Source organism: Adiantum capillus-veneris, chromosome 17 (assembly GCF_014529385.1).
Source record: "Adiantum capillus-veneris isolate H3 chromosome 17, ASM1452938v2, whole genome shotgun sequence".
Classification (NCBI taxonomy): domain Eukaryota; kingdom Viridiplantae; phylum Streptophyta; class Polypodiopsida; order Polypodiales; family Pteridaceae; genus Adiantum; species Adiantum capillus-veneris.
The window spans coordinates 120,166,813-120,184,525 of NC_140947.1; the positions used below are offsets into that span (position 1 = coordinate 120,166,813).

Here is a 17,713-nt window from a genome sequence, read left to right on the forward strand (position 1 = left end):
CTTGAACCGCCAAAAGATTTTCTTTTCATAGTCTTTCCGAACATGTTCAACTGTGGTCACACTTCTCATCACCATAAAGACGGCTCTCAACAAATCCTAGAGTTCGTATTCTAATTGCATTTGGGTTCTCATTGCTTACCTTCTTTGAGAGCACACTTCTAGTTAGCAGAGTATATCTTTGAGGGTTTTCACTCATCCTAGGTGCAATGAACAACATGCATGCACGCGCACGCACGCACGAGAGAGAGAGAGAGAGAGAGAGAGAGAGAGAGAGAGAGAGAGAGAGAGAGAGAGAGAGGCCACATGATTCACAATTTAGCTGAACAGCTCTAATTTTCTCGTTTTTCTTCTGAGATTTCTTGACACATGTTCAACAAGTTCCTCTGCTACAAAACTAAATCGAGTAGGCCCTCATTTGCTTCCAAGAAATTCGATAATTGTGCATGCAAAAGGCACTCGTTCTTCGGCTGGGAAGGAAGCTCTCTCAAATGATTGGGTTTCTCACACTAGAGACACTTTCAATGGTCCCAAGACTAGAAGCCAGCGTTTGCCTGGGTCTCGATTTCTGCAAGATCCGACTGGGATAACAAGGTCTTCCTTGTTCCTGTCCCTGATTTCTCATATGGTTGTGCCATTCGCCTAAGAAACTGAGAAAACAAAATTGAATTTTTTTAAGAAAGATCAAGAATATTGGTCATCTGTCATAAGTTCTCAAGCTTTCACTGCTTAGTTTCAGGGTACGTACCTCGCGGACAATATGAAGAGACATATCAGTGCTCAAATTGAGATGTGCATCTTTCAAATGAGCCAAAATCCAACCAGGCAGTTTTGACCTCTTGTCATGTCTGTTATATCTGCAGATCAACATGAGTGTTTTCAAAGATGAATGCTTGACTATTGATCATAGTTTGTTCTTTAAAATTGTAATTCTCTGCAAAGTCAACAACTGAAAAAACATCATCATCTGGAAACCTTTGTATGCAATTAGAAAGTCCAGTAGCCAGAAGAATTCCCCTGGCAGTTGGGTACGCCTTTAACCCTTCACATAGCTACTTATACGTGCCCTTTACAGAAACATACATATGGCACTTATGACTGCTTGTATGGGGGCCCTCTTATGGTCCCAAGAATAACAAAATCAAATTGAACGAGGCTAATGAATTTATTCTCACGTAAGCAAAGCTTTCGGAGCAGTACCAGAAGGTTTAATTTTGATCCAAGGTGGATACGTACAAAAAGTACAGTGCGAAGAAGCCATTAATGCAGTATGGGTAATCACCACCAGTATAAAAAAATTGCAAGGTAAAGTTGTACGTGTCTACTTATGCATGCTTGCATACATGTAAATGCATGTATACATACATACATGCATGTATACATCATATGTACACAACCCTAGATACATCCATGCATACACACATGTATGTGTATCTGTGTGTGCATATAAATAACAACCAATAGGTAAATGTACTGAATACCAGTACGGTATTTATTGTATGGTATGGGAATACTGATACATTCGCATTTGGAATGCAACCACATTCTGATCAGCAATCCACAATAACCTATGCATGTTGTCACCCAACAAACTATCTTTGCTCACACTGACGAACATGCATGATTTCAGAGTCCGTCATTTTGGTGAGTCGGATATTTTCATCAGTCTGTAATGATTATAGGGGGAAACATGCAATCCCGTGACTGACCTCTTATCAGCAAAAATCATCATCCCATAATCGGACTTTGATCGAATGACTCGACCCACACATTGCGCAGCCTGCCTCTGCATTTGCTTTCACACTTTTAGAAATACAAAGACACTCACACACAAAAAGCAAGAGAATAAAATGCTGCAATGAAGCAAACAAAAGCATACCACCGCATCAAAGGTCAAAAAATCGCCTTCCTTGATTTGAAAGGTGTCTCTTAGATATTCAAGTCGAGCGATAAGAATCCTGGAAGATCAAATAAGTTGTAGCTTGAACAATATTAAAGCCTCTTTTGGTGCCAAGTTTGACATAGAGAAGCTCAAAATGCAAGACTCAACAATCTCACAGACTTCTAGATTAAAATGAATTGTGATATGCAAACGGCAGGTGAGTCTACCCATACCCAGTAAAAGAACCCCAGAAAGAGGTTATCGGGGCTCTCTATAGTACACATAAAACAGTCAGAATTCTGCCAATAACAGATACATGGCAGTTGGTATCCCCGTGGTTCGAAGTATCAGACTCATAGGTTACTGGTAGTGCTATATAAAAAACAGCCCTTTAAGACGCATTAATAGCATCGGCAATTATCTACACTTCACTTGAGCAATTCGTAGAAATCCTCCATCTATTATAACCTTATCAACAATCTACTAAGCGGAATCACTGGTATTTACAAGCAGTTCTATCAATGCAAACCTTTTCATTAACATGTAAACAGAATTGAGTTTTTTTCCAAATTTTCATTTGAGGAAGGCAAACGCTGAGTAGCTTTTCTTCTTCAGAAATTATAACAAAAAATATTTGGTGACGAGCACGGAAAATACCTGCTCAAGGTGTACTGAAAGGGCACACCATACATGATGACTAGACGTCCATAGTGACGATCAAAATCAATTCCTTCTGCCACTTTACCCCTGAAGATCATTAAGCAAGCTCAGCAAGCACAATCTGCAATGATCTGCATCAATATGAAAGTTACACCAGGGCCTAGTCGATAATAATGACCTGGCTACAGAAAAAAACACCGCTCCCCGTCCACAGTCACATGCTCTTCGATAATTGTCCAACGCCAAAGTGGTTTCAACCACATCTTGTGTCTCTATGAAGACAAGCTTGTGCTGCATGATCTCCTGTGAATAGAAACCCATTACGGATAAGATGTAAGTGTAGACTGCAAAACCTAACATGATCACCTAGAGGCCCTGAGAAATGATAGTTAGTGAACTCCAAAGATAGTAAGCCCAAAACAGCTTCCCAAAAGTTGAGAGAGAGAGAGAGAGAGAGAGAGAGAGAGAGAGAGAGAGAGAGAGAGAGGCGACATGCTAGGGGGATAAACACAAATCGCCGCGCCACAATAGGCTGTTTCCCTCCCCTCTCCTCGACGTGTCACATGCACATCTAACCCTATGTGCATGTGGACAAGCTAACTCCTACTTCGAGGGTTTAGGACAGTCTCAAAAGTGTTTTGGCACCCTTGTGAGCCTGTCCACAGGATGTGCATGTCCAGGCACTTAAATTAGCTACATACCCTCTGATTGCACATGAGCACAGCCATTGTCTGCTAGGTGTAGGCACTCAGGAATTTTCCCATTCAATAGCATTAGTACCTGACCTAGTAGTTTAGCATTGGAAGCACCTCTTATTAGTAGGTCAGTGACTTATTAATATTTGACAAACTACCAATATATTAGCAGCTCGTGCGGTTCTCTAAGAAATCTGTTGGAAGCATTAATTACCTACATAAATGACCCTAGGGGTCACCTCTCAGAATAGTAGTACCATCAGTACCCTAAAGGCAGCCAGCCCATTAGCACCCCAGTTCACCTAGCGTTTTCTCCTCAGCAACCGGCCATGGCATTTTTCCCTCAAGCAACCAGCCCTAGAGTTTCAGCATAGAGCAGCAGACGAGCACCACAGCCCCAGATCAGCCCTAGCGTTAGCAATTCCCAGCCCACAGACAGCAATTTCTAGCCAGCGTTTTCAGTTTCAGCCCAATTTTGCAGGTCAGCCAGCATTTTCAAATTTTAGCCCTTTTCCATCATCGTTATCAGCACCCTCAACAACGGCAATAGCAGATCAGCCCATAGCCTCATCAGTTTGCAGATTCCGTACCAGATCCATTAGCGTTTTGCATTTTCAGCCCTTAGCCTCACAAATCCAAGCATGCACCGCAGGATCCGCATCTAAGACCATTGTATCAGCATTTGTGCAATCGAAAGCAAATACCTCTCTAGCGATAGAGAGGGGGGCCCATGGAGGGGGGTTTGGAACCCGTCACAAACTGATGACGTGGCATTGCCAACTGGACAAACCCCAATGAAAATGAAAGATTTCAATATTATAATTTTTAAGTTGTTCCAACTTAGAGGGTCCCGTCTGATGGGGCCCATGTGACACTAGAAATAAAAGAGCATCGATCTGCTGAGCATTGTACGGATTTCCGAAATTTGGAGCAAGATGCTGACGTGGAACAGCGTACGGACCCTCCGCGTTTTGCGGGCCTCATTCTAATTTCTCCCTCAATTGGCTTGGGAGCAGTTACAAGAGGAGGACCCTCGGACATTGTACTTTGCCAAGCAATAATATAAAAAGAAATACCGAAAGGGGCGCCAGACTTGGGGGCCAGTCTCTCTGGGCACGGAACTTCGCCGTGCCGTGTCGTCTCTCTCTCAGTTTTGTTCAAGTCTGTTATGTTGTTCTCAATTTCTCTCACGTGTGTTGCATTAGATTCTCGGCTTGGGGTGTCGAAGTCTATTACAGAACCCAATCCGGTGTTAGTCTTCTTTCTCTCTCTATCACTCACAGTATCCCTCTCTTCTCTCTCTAGTCTATTGCACATCTCTCTATGAAAAAGGGGGACCTTGTGTACGTACTGAGCACTCATCCTCAGTTATCACCTTAAATCACTTCCGTTACACATTACATTGGTATCACAGCTCTTTGGCAATGTTCGGTATCATCGCTCAAGAAAAGAACCTACAGAACAGTAGAAATTTTTTTGCTTGTTTGAGATTGCATATAACCCAAGACCACTTGGGCGTGTCAATCTCTCTATCTGTGCTTTTGACGAGTAGCAGGAACCCTCGAAAAGAAGGGCTTGTCCAACCTCCCTCGTCCCTCTTTTCCACTCATCAAGAGAAGACCTTGCACATTGCGGCATGCCCATCAACGTGAGGTAGGAAAAAGAAACCTTGGTGTGAGCACAAGGCCGCCAAGGGATGCACCCGCATGAAGGAGTTAGGCTTGGGTAAGAGAAAAGCTTTCTTAAGCCAAATTGCAAGCAGTACCAAGGATCCAGTTCCCCAAGTACCCCAACTACTCAATGCATGGCCATCACACAAAGCGGAATGGATAGGTGATAAGACAAATATTGGAGAAGAAGTCCCTATACTAGGAGGGTCGTTCTTGGTTGCTCCTCCATCCCCATCTTTACCACGGATTGCACCAAGCTCCATGGAGGCTTTGATGAAGTCCAGATGCTATAGCAGGAGGCTCAACGGGGGCTGCAGACGAAGGGAAAGGGTGGAGTTGATGCTACAGCAGGAAGCTAAGAGGGCCGCAATCGAAAGAGAAATAATGGCTTTAGAGAGCGAACGCAAAGCTCAACGAATTGTTGTTAAAGAAAGGAAAGACCTACGGGTGCAAGAGTTGGTCTTTCAAGTTCTCTCTTTGAAGGGCGATCCTCCCAAAGAGGCTGGCGAGTCATCACATAGACCAAGTAGAGACGACGACTCCAACAATCGAGTCACTAAAAAGTTGATCTTTAGTACGGATGCACCTGTGATTTAATCTTGGTTGCATCAATTTAACGTTTACTTTGCTACTAATAAGAAAAGAAGTGACATTAAAATTCTGAAAGCCGTCATGTATTTGTCGAGAGATGCCATTAATTGGTATCAAGCCTGGCAAGAGGCACAAATGGCCGCACACCTTGACCGCGGATGGCGAGCCATCGTCTTACAGTTGGGTCGACTTCCAAGCCAAGCTGTCACAAACTGGTGCCGTGGCAACAGGCCCCCGAACAAACACAATGCTAACGTGGCAGCAGGCTCCGTAAAACGCGCCGACAGGCTGACAAGGCAAAACGTACGGACCTCTGGAAAATGCGCCGCAAATCGCGCTGCTGATGTGGCAGCCTCTACGAAAATCCGGAAATTGCACTAGCTGATTTACGACAGCTTTTGGGATTGGATGCTTTAATGTTTGAAAGCTTTTGGGAAAATTGCTTCTGAGGTTATAAGATTTTGAGTTTAAGTGCTTTTGGGGCTCTGCTTTTGGGCCTCCCTTGTACCTTTAAATAAGTGGGCAAGGCTCCACTTCTTAGAGCATCTAGACGCAGAGTCTGAGAGTGAGCACCTACCCATCCTCTTGCACTTTGAACACAGATTAATACAAAAAGAAATACCGAAAGGGCGCCAGTCTTTGGGGCCAATATCTCTAGGCACAAAACTGCGCCGGGCCGTGTCAACTAAATTGTGAAGTGTGACTGTTTCGAAGTGAATCTCTGCTGTGTCGCGGTAGAATCTTGACTTGGGGTGTCCAAGTTTGTTACAGTGGTATCAAAGCACACAAAGATTCTTCTTCTACGGAGGATCCGATCCTTTTTGCAGCGCACACAGCTTTTGTGAAAGAATCTATGTCCCGACCCAGACTTATTAGCCACTCCCACCCTTCATACATCGCACATCCGGCGCACTCCCGTCTTCATCACTCAGTCTTACAGGGCATAAAGCCATAAAGAACCCTAGATTACACATGGGTTCTAGTGAAGAATCTGACAGAGATGACACCTCTTAGTGGGAAGGCAAAGAAAAGTTGAAAATCCGGTGCAGGAACTAAAGAAAAGAATGAAGATTTTGGGCAAAAAAATTATTCGGACAAGTTTGCCCGAAAGGAGTACAAATGTCAACTGCAAATTGGCATATGTGTGAACAGATTGATTAAGTACTCCAAGGACAGGAGATTGGCGAAACACCTGAAGAATTACCCGATTGATAAAATTTACTCGAGATGGCGTGTGGCCATCGCTTCTCCTCTCAGGTAGAGAGGAAAGCCGAAAAGGCAGACGAGTGCAGAAAAGCGGAACTTGTACTCGCAGAAAGACATTAACAAGCACTCTTGAAAAGAAGCACTTCTACAGAGCCAACCAATATGACTTCCTCCAAGACAAGAGCAAGAAAACAAAAGAATTTAAAGAAGGTGGACAGTCGATTAAATTTGAATCTTTTTTGAGGTTCCGAGATGATAAATATCATGGTCCACTCTTCTGAGGAAGAAAGCTCCAGTTACATGGTTGAAATTCAAAAGGTTCTTTATTTTCTTCTTGGCTGACTCGGGAGTACGAACGAGATATACGAACCCCTTGGAATCATCTTCGGATAACCAAGGGAGATTCTTTGGACGCTTATTGCTAGAGATTTTGGAACTCTTTTCTACCGACCTCTTCATTTATAAAGGTCTCTTTTAAGGAACAGATTGAGCGGTTTTGCTACGGACTCCCTACAGAGATCCGAGACTACTGCCAGGAACAAAAGTCGAATTCTATTTAAGAATTGATGGGTCATGCGAAACGGGGTTTTGCGATACATTCGGGCAATTTGACTTACCCCACTGATGAGATCTTGGTTGAGACAGACCTCTCACAATGAAAGTAGAAAGAGAAAGAGTTCCTAGGACAAAGAAAAGAAAGATACACGTCCCCGACTGACTCTTAGAGACGGGGCTATCCATCTCAAAGAGGGGAAGTGTTTTGGTTGCAAGGAATTTGGACACATCTCCACAGAGTGCCCCAAAAAGGCACAGCAAGAACAGAATGAAGACAGGCCAGAGAGTTCGAGAGCAGCTGAGGAACATGGCAGAAAAGGCAAGATGAAAGAAGGATTGGTTCTAGATTGCATGGGTACTGGTCCAAGCACAATTGATGAAAGTACGGAACTTTGCCGAGCTTAGGGCAAAGTGAAAGATCAAGAAACCCTGATTTTCTTTGATGGAGAAGCCAAGGCCAACTTCATTTCACCTGAATTGGCGGCACGGCTCGAGATTACACCCGATCGGATGGGACCACAAGCAGAGGCAATTCTAGCGGCTAGTGGTCCGACTACAGTGATCCTCTTGTTTCAACAGGATCGATTTGAAAAGCGGATATCATCAGATCCCAATTGTGTCTACAAGACAACTTTTCGGACGACCTTCGTTTATATGAATTTTTGGTGATGCCTTTTGGCCTTACCAATGCTCCAGCGACTTTTAACCGAATGATGGACGGGATTTTCAGAGAGTACACATCTTTTGTTGGCACTTTCTTTGGTGACATTATAGTCTTCTTCAAGGATGAGGCAGAACATAGACGACATATGCTACACGTCTTTCAGGCATTGCGAGATCACAAGTCGGTGATCAATGCCAAGAAGAGTAAATTTTTCTTACCAAAGATACACTCTTTGGGACACATCGTCTCAACAGCAGGAGTACAAATGGACCGGCCAAGATTGAGACTATACGTGATTGGCCCGATTTGAAGAATATCCATGAAGTTCGAAGCTTCTAGGGCTTATGTTCTTACTACCTGCGGTTCATTAGAAAGTTTGCAGAGGTTGCTTCCCCTTTGCATATCTTGACACAGAAAGGAGTCCCTTTCTCGTGGGGACCCACAAAGGTGACTGCCTTTCAGACTTTGAAAGAGAAATTGACTACGAGACCAGTTTTGACTTTGCCGGATTTGCAAAAGTCATTCGAAGTATATTGTGATGCTTGTGGTCGTAGTTTGGGTGCGGTCTTAATGCAAGAAGGCCATGTCATTGCCTATGAGAGCCGATTGTTTTCAAGGCCGGAATTGACAGCACAGATTTATGAGAAAGAGCTTTTGGCGGTTATCCATGCTCTTACTCAGTGGCGACATTACCTACTCGGAGCCGATTTTACGGTCTTCACTAATCATCAGAGTTTACGCTACTTCTTGTCACAGAACCAACTATCGGAAAAGCAGATGCAGTGGTCTAACATCTTGTCACAGTTTCACTTCCAGATTGTCCATGTGTAGGGACAGAAGAACTGGGTGGCATATGCTTTGTCCCGGAAGCTGTTGGTCTTGGCTATTTCCACGATTCATCATAGAAGCTTCGAGACGTGGTCGATCAGTACGCAACAGATCTAGATTTTTCTGATGTATTCGGTCAAATACAGAATGGGGAGGTAGCAGCGGGATATTCCATTCGGGATGGCTACTTGATGAAGAAAACAATGTTGTGCGTTACACATCCGTTGAGGGAAAAGGTTCTAACCGAATGCCACTGTCCACCATTTATGGGTCACTGCGGCATTGATACCACCTTGAAAGGTGTGGAGCGATACTTCTTTTGGCCGAGACTCAAGAAGGACGTGGACGATTTTTTACGCAGTTGCTTGGTATGCCAGAAGGTCAAGTTTGACAGGCATAAAGCACAAGGATTGTTACAGCCTTTACCCATTCCCACCCACCTGGGAAAGAATTGCTATGGATTTCATTTTTGATCTCCCGAAGACACAGAGTCGGCACGATGGTATCTGGACTGTTATTGACAGATTTAGCAAGCAAGCTCATTTCATTCCAGTGAAGAAAACAGTCAAGCCGGATCATTTAGCGAGATTGTTCATTGCCCAGATATTCAGATTACATGGCATGCCTCAGACAATAGTCTCTGACAGAGATCCCCAATTCACGAGTTTGTTTTGGAAGGCTATTTGGGAGAACATTCGCACACGGTTGTAGTTCTCGTCATCTTTCCATCCGCAGAGAGATGGGCAATCTGAGATTGCAAATTCAGTCGTATTGGATTTATTGAAGTCTTACATTTCTGACCAGAAGACTCAATGGGAAAAGTTTTTGCCCTTGGTGGAATTTGCCTACAATAACACAATCCACTCTTCGACGGGGAAGGCGCCATTTGAGATTATTGAAGGTGCTACGAAGGTTCCACCCTTCCTAAGCACGAAAGATAAGATTTTTGAAGCCGACTAGTACACAAGGGACTTGGACACTGCTTTTGCCAAGGTCCGTAAGGCTTTAGAGAAATCTCAGGAAAGACACAAGAAGGCAGCAGATCGACACCGTCGTGATTTGAAATTAAAGGAAGACAATTGGGTGCTCTTACGATTTGAGAAGGCACGCCTGAGAAAGAAAAAGGGAAAGGAGCGGCTTTTTCCAAAGCTTAGTATGAGATACTATGGACCTTTCCAAATAAAAGAAAAGATAAATGATGTCTCGTTTAGATTGAAGCTGCCCGATACTTGAAGAAATCACAATGCTTTTCATGTGAGTCTCTTGAAGCCTTTTAAAGGCGATGTGCCCGATGATGGGGAGCCACATGAGCAACCCGAAGTGGAGGAAAGCGAGGAGATACTCGTTCCAGAACAGATACTGGCACATAAAGATAGAAAGATTAAGGGTAACATGATTAGGCGGTTCTTGGTTAAACTATCCTGCTTTGGATGCGAAGTGGATGGAGGAGGAGGACCTAGCAGATACTCCTCAGATTGTGGAACTTTACCTTGAAGCATTCGGTTTAGCATAGTCTACTCCGATAGAACCTCGATTTCAGCTTGGGCAAACCTAGTGCAGCATGTTTGCATAAGAGGGGAGTCACTCCGCTCCTTTGTCAACAGATTGCCCCGATTTTTGATATAGAGTCACTGATGTCCCTTTGGGTTTCAGGGATACTGCTGGGCTGACAGTATTATGCTGTATGACTTTATGAACTGGAATTCCCAAAAATGAAAATGATACTGATTGATTTGTTTGAGTGTAGGAACTGAAAGACGAAATGACTGCAGCATTTCGGTCTCACAAATCTCTATAGACATGATTGCAATATGGATTAGTTAATCGAGCATCTGTGTGGTCCTGATTGGATCTAGATGCGATTACTAAATACGTTGCCGATTAATCATGGTCTGAGGTTTGGAATGAATTTGAATGTGATTTGTCATGTGATGTCCTGTGATGTCAAGTGATATCTTGTGATGTCCGGAGATGTGACTGTCGATGGTACATGTGCTAGATGTGTTGTGCCTAGTGCGTCGGTACTAACAGTCAGTGTCTACTAAGACAGTTTATGGCCTCTGTCTGTTTTGCAGACATAATCAAGGACGATTACAATTCTTTCAAGAGGGGGGTATGTCACAAACTGGTGACGTGGTAGCAGGTCCCCGAACAAACACAATGCTGACGTGACAGCAAGCTCTGTAAAACGCGCCGACAAGCTGACGTGGCAAAAAGTACGGACCTCCAAAAATGCCCCGCAAATCGCGTTGCTGACGTGGCAGTCCGTACGGAAATCCGGAAATTACACTGGCTGATTTGCGTCAGCTTTTGGGATTGGATGCTTTAATTTTTGAAAGCTTTTGGGAAATTTGCTTTTGAGGTTATAAGCTTTTGAGTTTAAGTGCTTTTGGGGCTCTGCTTTTGGGCATCCCTTGTACCTTTAAATAAGTGGGCAGGGCTGCACTTCTCAGAGCATCTGGACGCGGAGTCTGAGAGTGAGCACCTACCCACTGTCTGGTACTTTGAACACAGATTAATACAAAAAGAAATACCGAAAGGGGCGCCAGTCTTTGGGGCCAGTATCTCTAGGCACGGAACTTCGTTGGGCTGTGTCGACTAAATTGTGAAGTGTGACTGTTTTGAAGTGAATCTCTATTGTGTCGCCGTAGAATCTTGACTTGGGGTGTCCAAGTTTGTTACACAAGCTCAAGGATCGCTTTATGCCACCGCAGTACCTTGATCGGTTGAAAGAGGGTTGGCGAGCTCTCGAGCAAGATGGGACTCCCGTTATGTCTTTTTCTAACCGTATTTGATATGGTGTTCAATTACGTAAGTCAGAGGAGGATTGCAAGCAAGCTTTTCTCTTTGGTTTGAGCGAGTACATCAAATACGATGTGCAAGTTTTCAACCCTATTGACTACAATAATGCCCTCATAATCGCTCTTGCACAAGAAATGAAGCACAACAAAGGTAAGGCAAAGGAGAACAAGTCAAGTACCCCACAGAACCCTCAGAACCGACTGAATGGTAAGAACAATGATAAGAACCACGGCACCTCTTCTTCTCAATCTTCCACTATACCTAGAGGACAGAATTATTCACCTAATAGTGACAGTAAAGGGAAGGCTAAAACTTAGAAAACCCCTAGGTTGACACTTGATGAAAAATCTGCTCAAGCAATAGTCTTGAAGTTTAACCGAGTATGGAAAATAAGGAAGATGTTTTTAAGTGTTACCCTAAAGGTCACATGCCCGACAAGAGATTGTCCTAAAGAATCACTTAAGAAAGAACCCACGGAACCCACATCTTCTATTAGTGTCATAAATGAGCACACTAATGCGCCCAAGTTTCTAATGATCATCCAAACGAGTCTCTCATTGACTGTCATGGTCATGTGAATGGTCAGCCTGTTGTGATCTTGCTTGATTTTGGCAGTATGCATGATGTGATTAGTGGCTCTCTGAAGAGCACATGTTTAAAAGCTATTCCAATGGATCCCATTGCAGGTTCCTGATTTCCTCCTGGCATATTCAATCACGCATGAATGTCTTTATGTGCCAATTTGTGTTCGACACGCATGTTTTCGTCGCAAGTTTGTTGTTTCTCCTCTCTCTAGATGTGATGTGACTTTCGGTATATTAAGTGGTTTCAAAAGCTTAATCCACAAGTTAGTTGGGAAGAAAGCACGTCCCCTCTCTCTCTTGAGGGTGCCTCTCCCATGATCATTCACGATGAGCAAAGCATTCCTTGTCATTAATGTCTCACTCTCATGTTTTGGATAAAACACACAGTCAAGTCGCATTTCTCAGTACCAAGATAAGCGGTTAGAAAAAAATCACTCAATGCATGATAGGAAACCACTCTCTGTCACAGCCCATATCCTCGTCCGTTTGCAGATTCCGTACCCAATCCATTAGCCTCTTGCATTTCAGCCCTTAGCAACGCAGATACAAGCATCTACCACAAGATCCCATCAACATCTCAAGATCTAGGACCATTGTATCAGCATTTGTGCAATCTAAAGCAAATACCTCTCTAGCAATAGAGAGGGGGACCCTTGGAGGGGGGGTTTGGAACCCCATCCGGTGTTAAATCTTCTTTCTCTCTCTTATCACTCACGAAACCTTCACTCACAGTATCTCTCTTCTCTCTCTAGTCTATTGTACCTCTCTCATGAACTAAAGGGAACCTTGTGTATGTGTCCCAAACTCATGACGTGGCTGCCTAGTGCACACTCGTATGCACCCGCCCTTCGCCACAAATGATGAGGTGGCAGATTTTATGAAATGCTGACGTAACTGGCTGCCCGGAAATTGCGGCGCAATATGCAGAAAACGCCACTTGGCAGGCTGTACGAACACCCGCGTTTTGCGGCAGGATTTGCAGCAGCTTTTGCGTGGGTGTTTGCTTTTTGCTGGCTACGCAAATTGAGAGAGAGAAAGAGAGAGAAGCTCTTTTGCTTTTATGTTTTTAAAGCTTTTGATTTTAAAGCTTTTGGGGCTCAGCTTTTAGCATCCCTTGTAAACCTTTATATTGGTGGTTTGGGCTGTCACTTCTCAGAGCATCTAGACGCAAAGTCTGAGAGTGAGTCCCGACCACTTGTGTACTTTGAGTTGCAGATTAATATAAAAAGAAATACCGAAAGGGGCGCCAGTCTTTCGGGCCAATATCTCTAGGCACGGAACTCCGCCGGGCCAGTGTCGAATCAATTGTGAACTGTGAATTGTTTTGAAGTGATTATTTGTGGTATCACGGTAGATTCTCGACTTGGAGTGTCCAAGTTTGTTACAGTGGTATCAGAGCACGGCCGGTTTCTCTTCTACGGGAAATCCAATCCTTTTTACGCGGCACTTATGGCTTCAGGCAAAGCTCAGTCGACTTCCTCTACATCCGGAGATGCGAGAAGAGATCACAACGAAGATTCACGCGACGAGTACGGCCCGCCTCGGCCTACTCAGGCAGAGCTCGAAGAGATGGAGCGTCGACGATTGATTGGTGAAGCAACAAGGATGATGCTTAATTTTGCGAAGGACCCGAAATTTGCAAAATATATGAGCCAGACTTCTTTCGATGAGGTGCATGCACAGCGGCGGTAGACCACAGAGCCACCCCTCAAACCGGCCCTGAAGGAACCTCCTACTCCGAGGATATACACGGAGCAAGAATTAGAAGAGGTGGTTGATGCACGAATTGCTCAGCTTTTTGACGCGCAAAACAAAGCTAAAAAGCACGACAAAAAGCAAAAAAAAGGGGCTGACTTCCCGGGTTATTTGGGTCGTCAGTCTACATTTGAATCGGCAAGAAAGCAGAAGAAGCGTGTTCGATTTGAAGGAGTACCGAGTTCTTCTTCTTCCTCTTCTTCTGAGAGTTCTTCTAGCTCCTCTGATTCGAGCGAAGAAAACAGAAAAGGCAAAAAACGAAGCAACAAGCAAAGCTTCAGAAAGGGGAAGAAAAAGGCAAAGAAGCCTAAATCTCGCCCCATGGTTGACAGTTCTACAGAGACTTGTCTTCAGATAGTTCGAACTCTGACGACATCAGCTTTTATGCAAAGAAGAAAATTTTTTATAAAGCCAACCAGTATGACTTTCTGGAAGACAAAAGCAAGAAAGTCCAAGAATTTAAGGAAGCTGGACAATCAATTAGATTTGACACGTTTTTTGGTTATACAGATGCTTCGAAGGCTTTGTCTTTTATACAGCAGTTTGACATAGCTTTCTCACGAGGGCGTTACTCATACCACTCTAAGATTCGGAGAGCTGCCTCTTACTTTAAGGGGAATGCTCGAACTTGGTGGTCCACGCTTCTATTAAACAAGACAGCACCAGTTAAATGGCTGAAATACAAGAGGCTTTTTATTTCTTCTTGGCTGACTCGAGAGTATGAACGCGACATATGAACTGCTTGGAACCATCTTCGGATGACCAAGAAGGATACAGTGGACGCTTATTGTGAGAGATTCTGAAGCTCTTTTCTACCCGCCTCTTCATTTTTAAGAAGATCTTGTTCAAAGAACAAATTGAGCGGTTTACCTTGGGTCTTCCTACAGAGATCCGAGATCAGTGCTTAGAACAAAAGTCAACTTCCATCCAGGAGTTGATGAGTCATGCAAAACGGGGTTTTGCCATTCACTCAGGCAGTTTGATTTACCCCACAGATGAAATCATGACGCAAAGGGCCGAACAGACTTCGACAAATGAAACTAGAAAGAGGAAGAGCAACGCAGAAAAGAAAGAAAAGGATGCACGACCCAAACTTACTCCTCAAGAGAGGGCTCTCTATATAAAGGAGGGGAAGTGCTTTGGATGCGGGGAATCTGGACATATCTCCGCGAAGTGCCCTAAAAAGGTACAGAAAGAACAGAACGACAAGGACGACGAAAGGCCTGAGAGCTTGAGAGCAGCTGAGGAGTGTGGAAGAAAAGGCAAGATGAAAACAAGACTCGTTCCAGATTGCGTGGGTATTGATCCCAACACGATGGACAAGAGTACAGAACTTTGCCAAGCTTGGGGCAAAGTAAAAGACCAAGAAGCCCTAATCTTATGTGATGGAGGAGCCAAGGCCAACTTCATTTCACCAGAATTGGCGGCTCGCCTCGAGATCACTCCCGATCAGATGGGACCACTTACAGAGGCAGTTCTGGCGGCATCCGGCAAGGACGTAGCCATTACACCTGTCATTGGCAAACTTCAGTTGCATTGTCAGGAATATTTGGGGCATGAGGACTTCTACATAATGCCTTTGGAAGGTTGTGATGTCCTCTTGGGAATTCCTTGGTACCACAAGAACAACGCCGTGGTCGACTATCGGGCGAGGAAAGCGACTTTGACCATAGAGAAGGGCAGAACCATTGTACTCGATATAAAACTTAAGGGCGAGTATGTCCCTATTGTATCGGCTTCGGCCATTTCAAAATTAATGAAATCCAATCTGTTTGTTCACTCAATCTTTTTGAAAGAGTTAAATGATGAGGATAGGACAAATATGTCTGAACTTGATAAAGAACGCAAAGATTTTCTCCACACTCATGCCGATTGCTTCTCAGAGGGCCTGCCAGACGAGTTACCACCCGCTCGTCCTGAAGATCATACCATTGATCTGATACTTGGAAGCACACCACCGAACCGGCCACCTTACAGTGTGAGCCGAGCCCAGAACGAAGAAATTATGAACCAAGTGAAAGACCTCTTGGAAAAGGGTCTTGTCCAACCTAGTACTTCACCGTACTGCTCTCCACTGTTGCTGGTTTTGAAGAAAGACGGATCTTGGAGAATGTGCATCGATTATAGAGCTCTCAACAAAATCACCATCAAGAACAGATTTCCAATTCCTAGAATCAATGATATATTTGACCGACTTCAGGGATCTTCGTGCTTTAGCAGGATCGACTTGAAAAGTGGATATCATCAAATCCGAATCGCGCCGAAGGACGTCTACAAGACAACCTTTCGGACAACTTTTGGGTTATTTGAGATTTTGGTGATGCCTTTTGGCCTAACCAATGCTCCTGCGACATTTCACCGGATGATGGACAGGATTTTTCGAGAGTACAGACTATTCCTTGGCACTTTCTTTGACGATATCATTGTTTTCTCCAAGGATGAGGCAGAACATAGAGTACATATGCTTCAGGTCTTTCAGGCATTACGAGATCACAAGTTAGTGATTAATGCGAAGAAAAGTGAATTTTTCCTACCACAGATACACTTTTTGGGACACATTGTGTCGTGCAGATGGATCTGGCCAAGATAGAGACTATCCGTGATTGGCCCGATTTGAAGAATGTCCATGAAGTTAGAAGCTTCTAGGGACTATGTTCGTACTAGAGGCGGTTCATTAGAAAGTTTGAAGAGGTTGCTTCCCCTTTGCTTATCTTGACACAGAAAGGAGTCCCTTTCTCATGACCCACAGAGGTGACTGCGTTTCAGACTTTGAAAGAGAAATTGACTACGGGACCAGTTTTGACTTTGCCGGACTTGCAGAAGTCATTTGAAGTATATTGTGATGCTTGTGGTCGTAGTCTGGGTGCGGTCTTAATGCAAGAAGGCCATGTCATTGCTTACGAGAGCCGATTGTTCTCAAGGCCGGAATTGACAGCACAGATTTATGAGAAAGAGCTTTTGGCGGTTATCCATGCTCTTACTCAGTGGCGGCATTACCTACTCGGAGCGGATTTTATTGTCTTTACAGACCATCAGAGTTTACGCTACTTCTTGTCACAGAAGCAGCTATTGGAAAAGCAAATGCGGTGGACGAACATCTTGTCATAGTTTCAAATTGTCCATGTGCAAGGACAAAAGAATTTGGTGACAGATGCTTTGTCTGGAAAGCCGTTGGTTCCGACTATTTCCGCGATACATCATAGGAGCTTCGGGGATATGGTCAATCAGTATGCAACGGATACAGATTTTGCAGACATTTTCACACGGATACGGGATTGGGAGATAGTAGCGGGATGTTCCATTCGGAATGGCTACTTGATCAAGAAAACCATGTTGTGCGTTACACAGCCATTGAGAGAAAAGGTTATGACCGAATGCCACTCTGTCACAAAGTGATGACGTGGCGGACAGCAGAAACCCTAATTTCTGCCAGAAACCCTAAAAGTCCTGCAAACCCTAATTTTACCAAAAAAACCCTAAATTCCGGAAATCGCGGAGGCGGATTATTATTTTTATTTTTTTTTAAAAAAAAAATTTTGGAAAATGATGAGCGACGCGAATTTTGCTTTTGCTTTTTTTTTATAAAAAAAAAGAGAAAAGACTCTCTAAGAGAGAGAGAGAACTGATGCTTTTGATTTTAAAAGCTTTTGGGGCTCTGCTTTTGGGCATCCCTTGTAACCTTTAAATTAGTAGTGAGGGCCTCACTTCTCAGAGCATCTGGACGCAGAGTCTGAGAGTGAAACCCTAACCGCTCTTTTGTACTTTGATGATTGATTAATACAAAAAGAAATACCGAAAGGGGCGCCAGTCTTTGGGGCCAATAT

The 17,713-nt window shown here is 44.0% G+C and overlaps 1 protein-coding gene across 2 annotated transcripts in view; it reads right to left on the minus strand.

Annotated features, from left to right (window-relative positions):
* Nucleotides 1-295: 295 nt before the first annotated feature.
* Nucleotides 296-17,713, minus strand: part of UVH6 (RAD3-like DNA-binding helicase protein) — a 60,422-nt gene continuing 43,004 nt past the window's right edge. The window contains exons 6-11 of one of the 2 annotated variants that reach the window (XM_086487366.1): nt 2,718-2,842; nt 2,537-2,626; nt 1,877-1,955; nt 1,707-1,783; nt 746-854; nt 296-647 (exon numbers count right to left, since the gene is read on the minus strand). In XM_086487366.1, coding sequence (XP_086343492.1) covers nt 534-647; nt 746-854; nt 1,707-1,783; nt 1,877-1,955; nt 2,537-2,626; nt 2,718-2,842 — 594 coding nt within the window. In that variant the 3' untranslated portion in view covers nt 296-533. The remainder of the gene's footprint in view (nt 648-745; nt 855-1,706; nt 1,784-1,876; nt 1,956-2,536; nt 2,627-2,717; nt 2,843-17,713) is intronic. The other variant, XM_086487367.1, reaches the window with a different exon arrangement.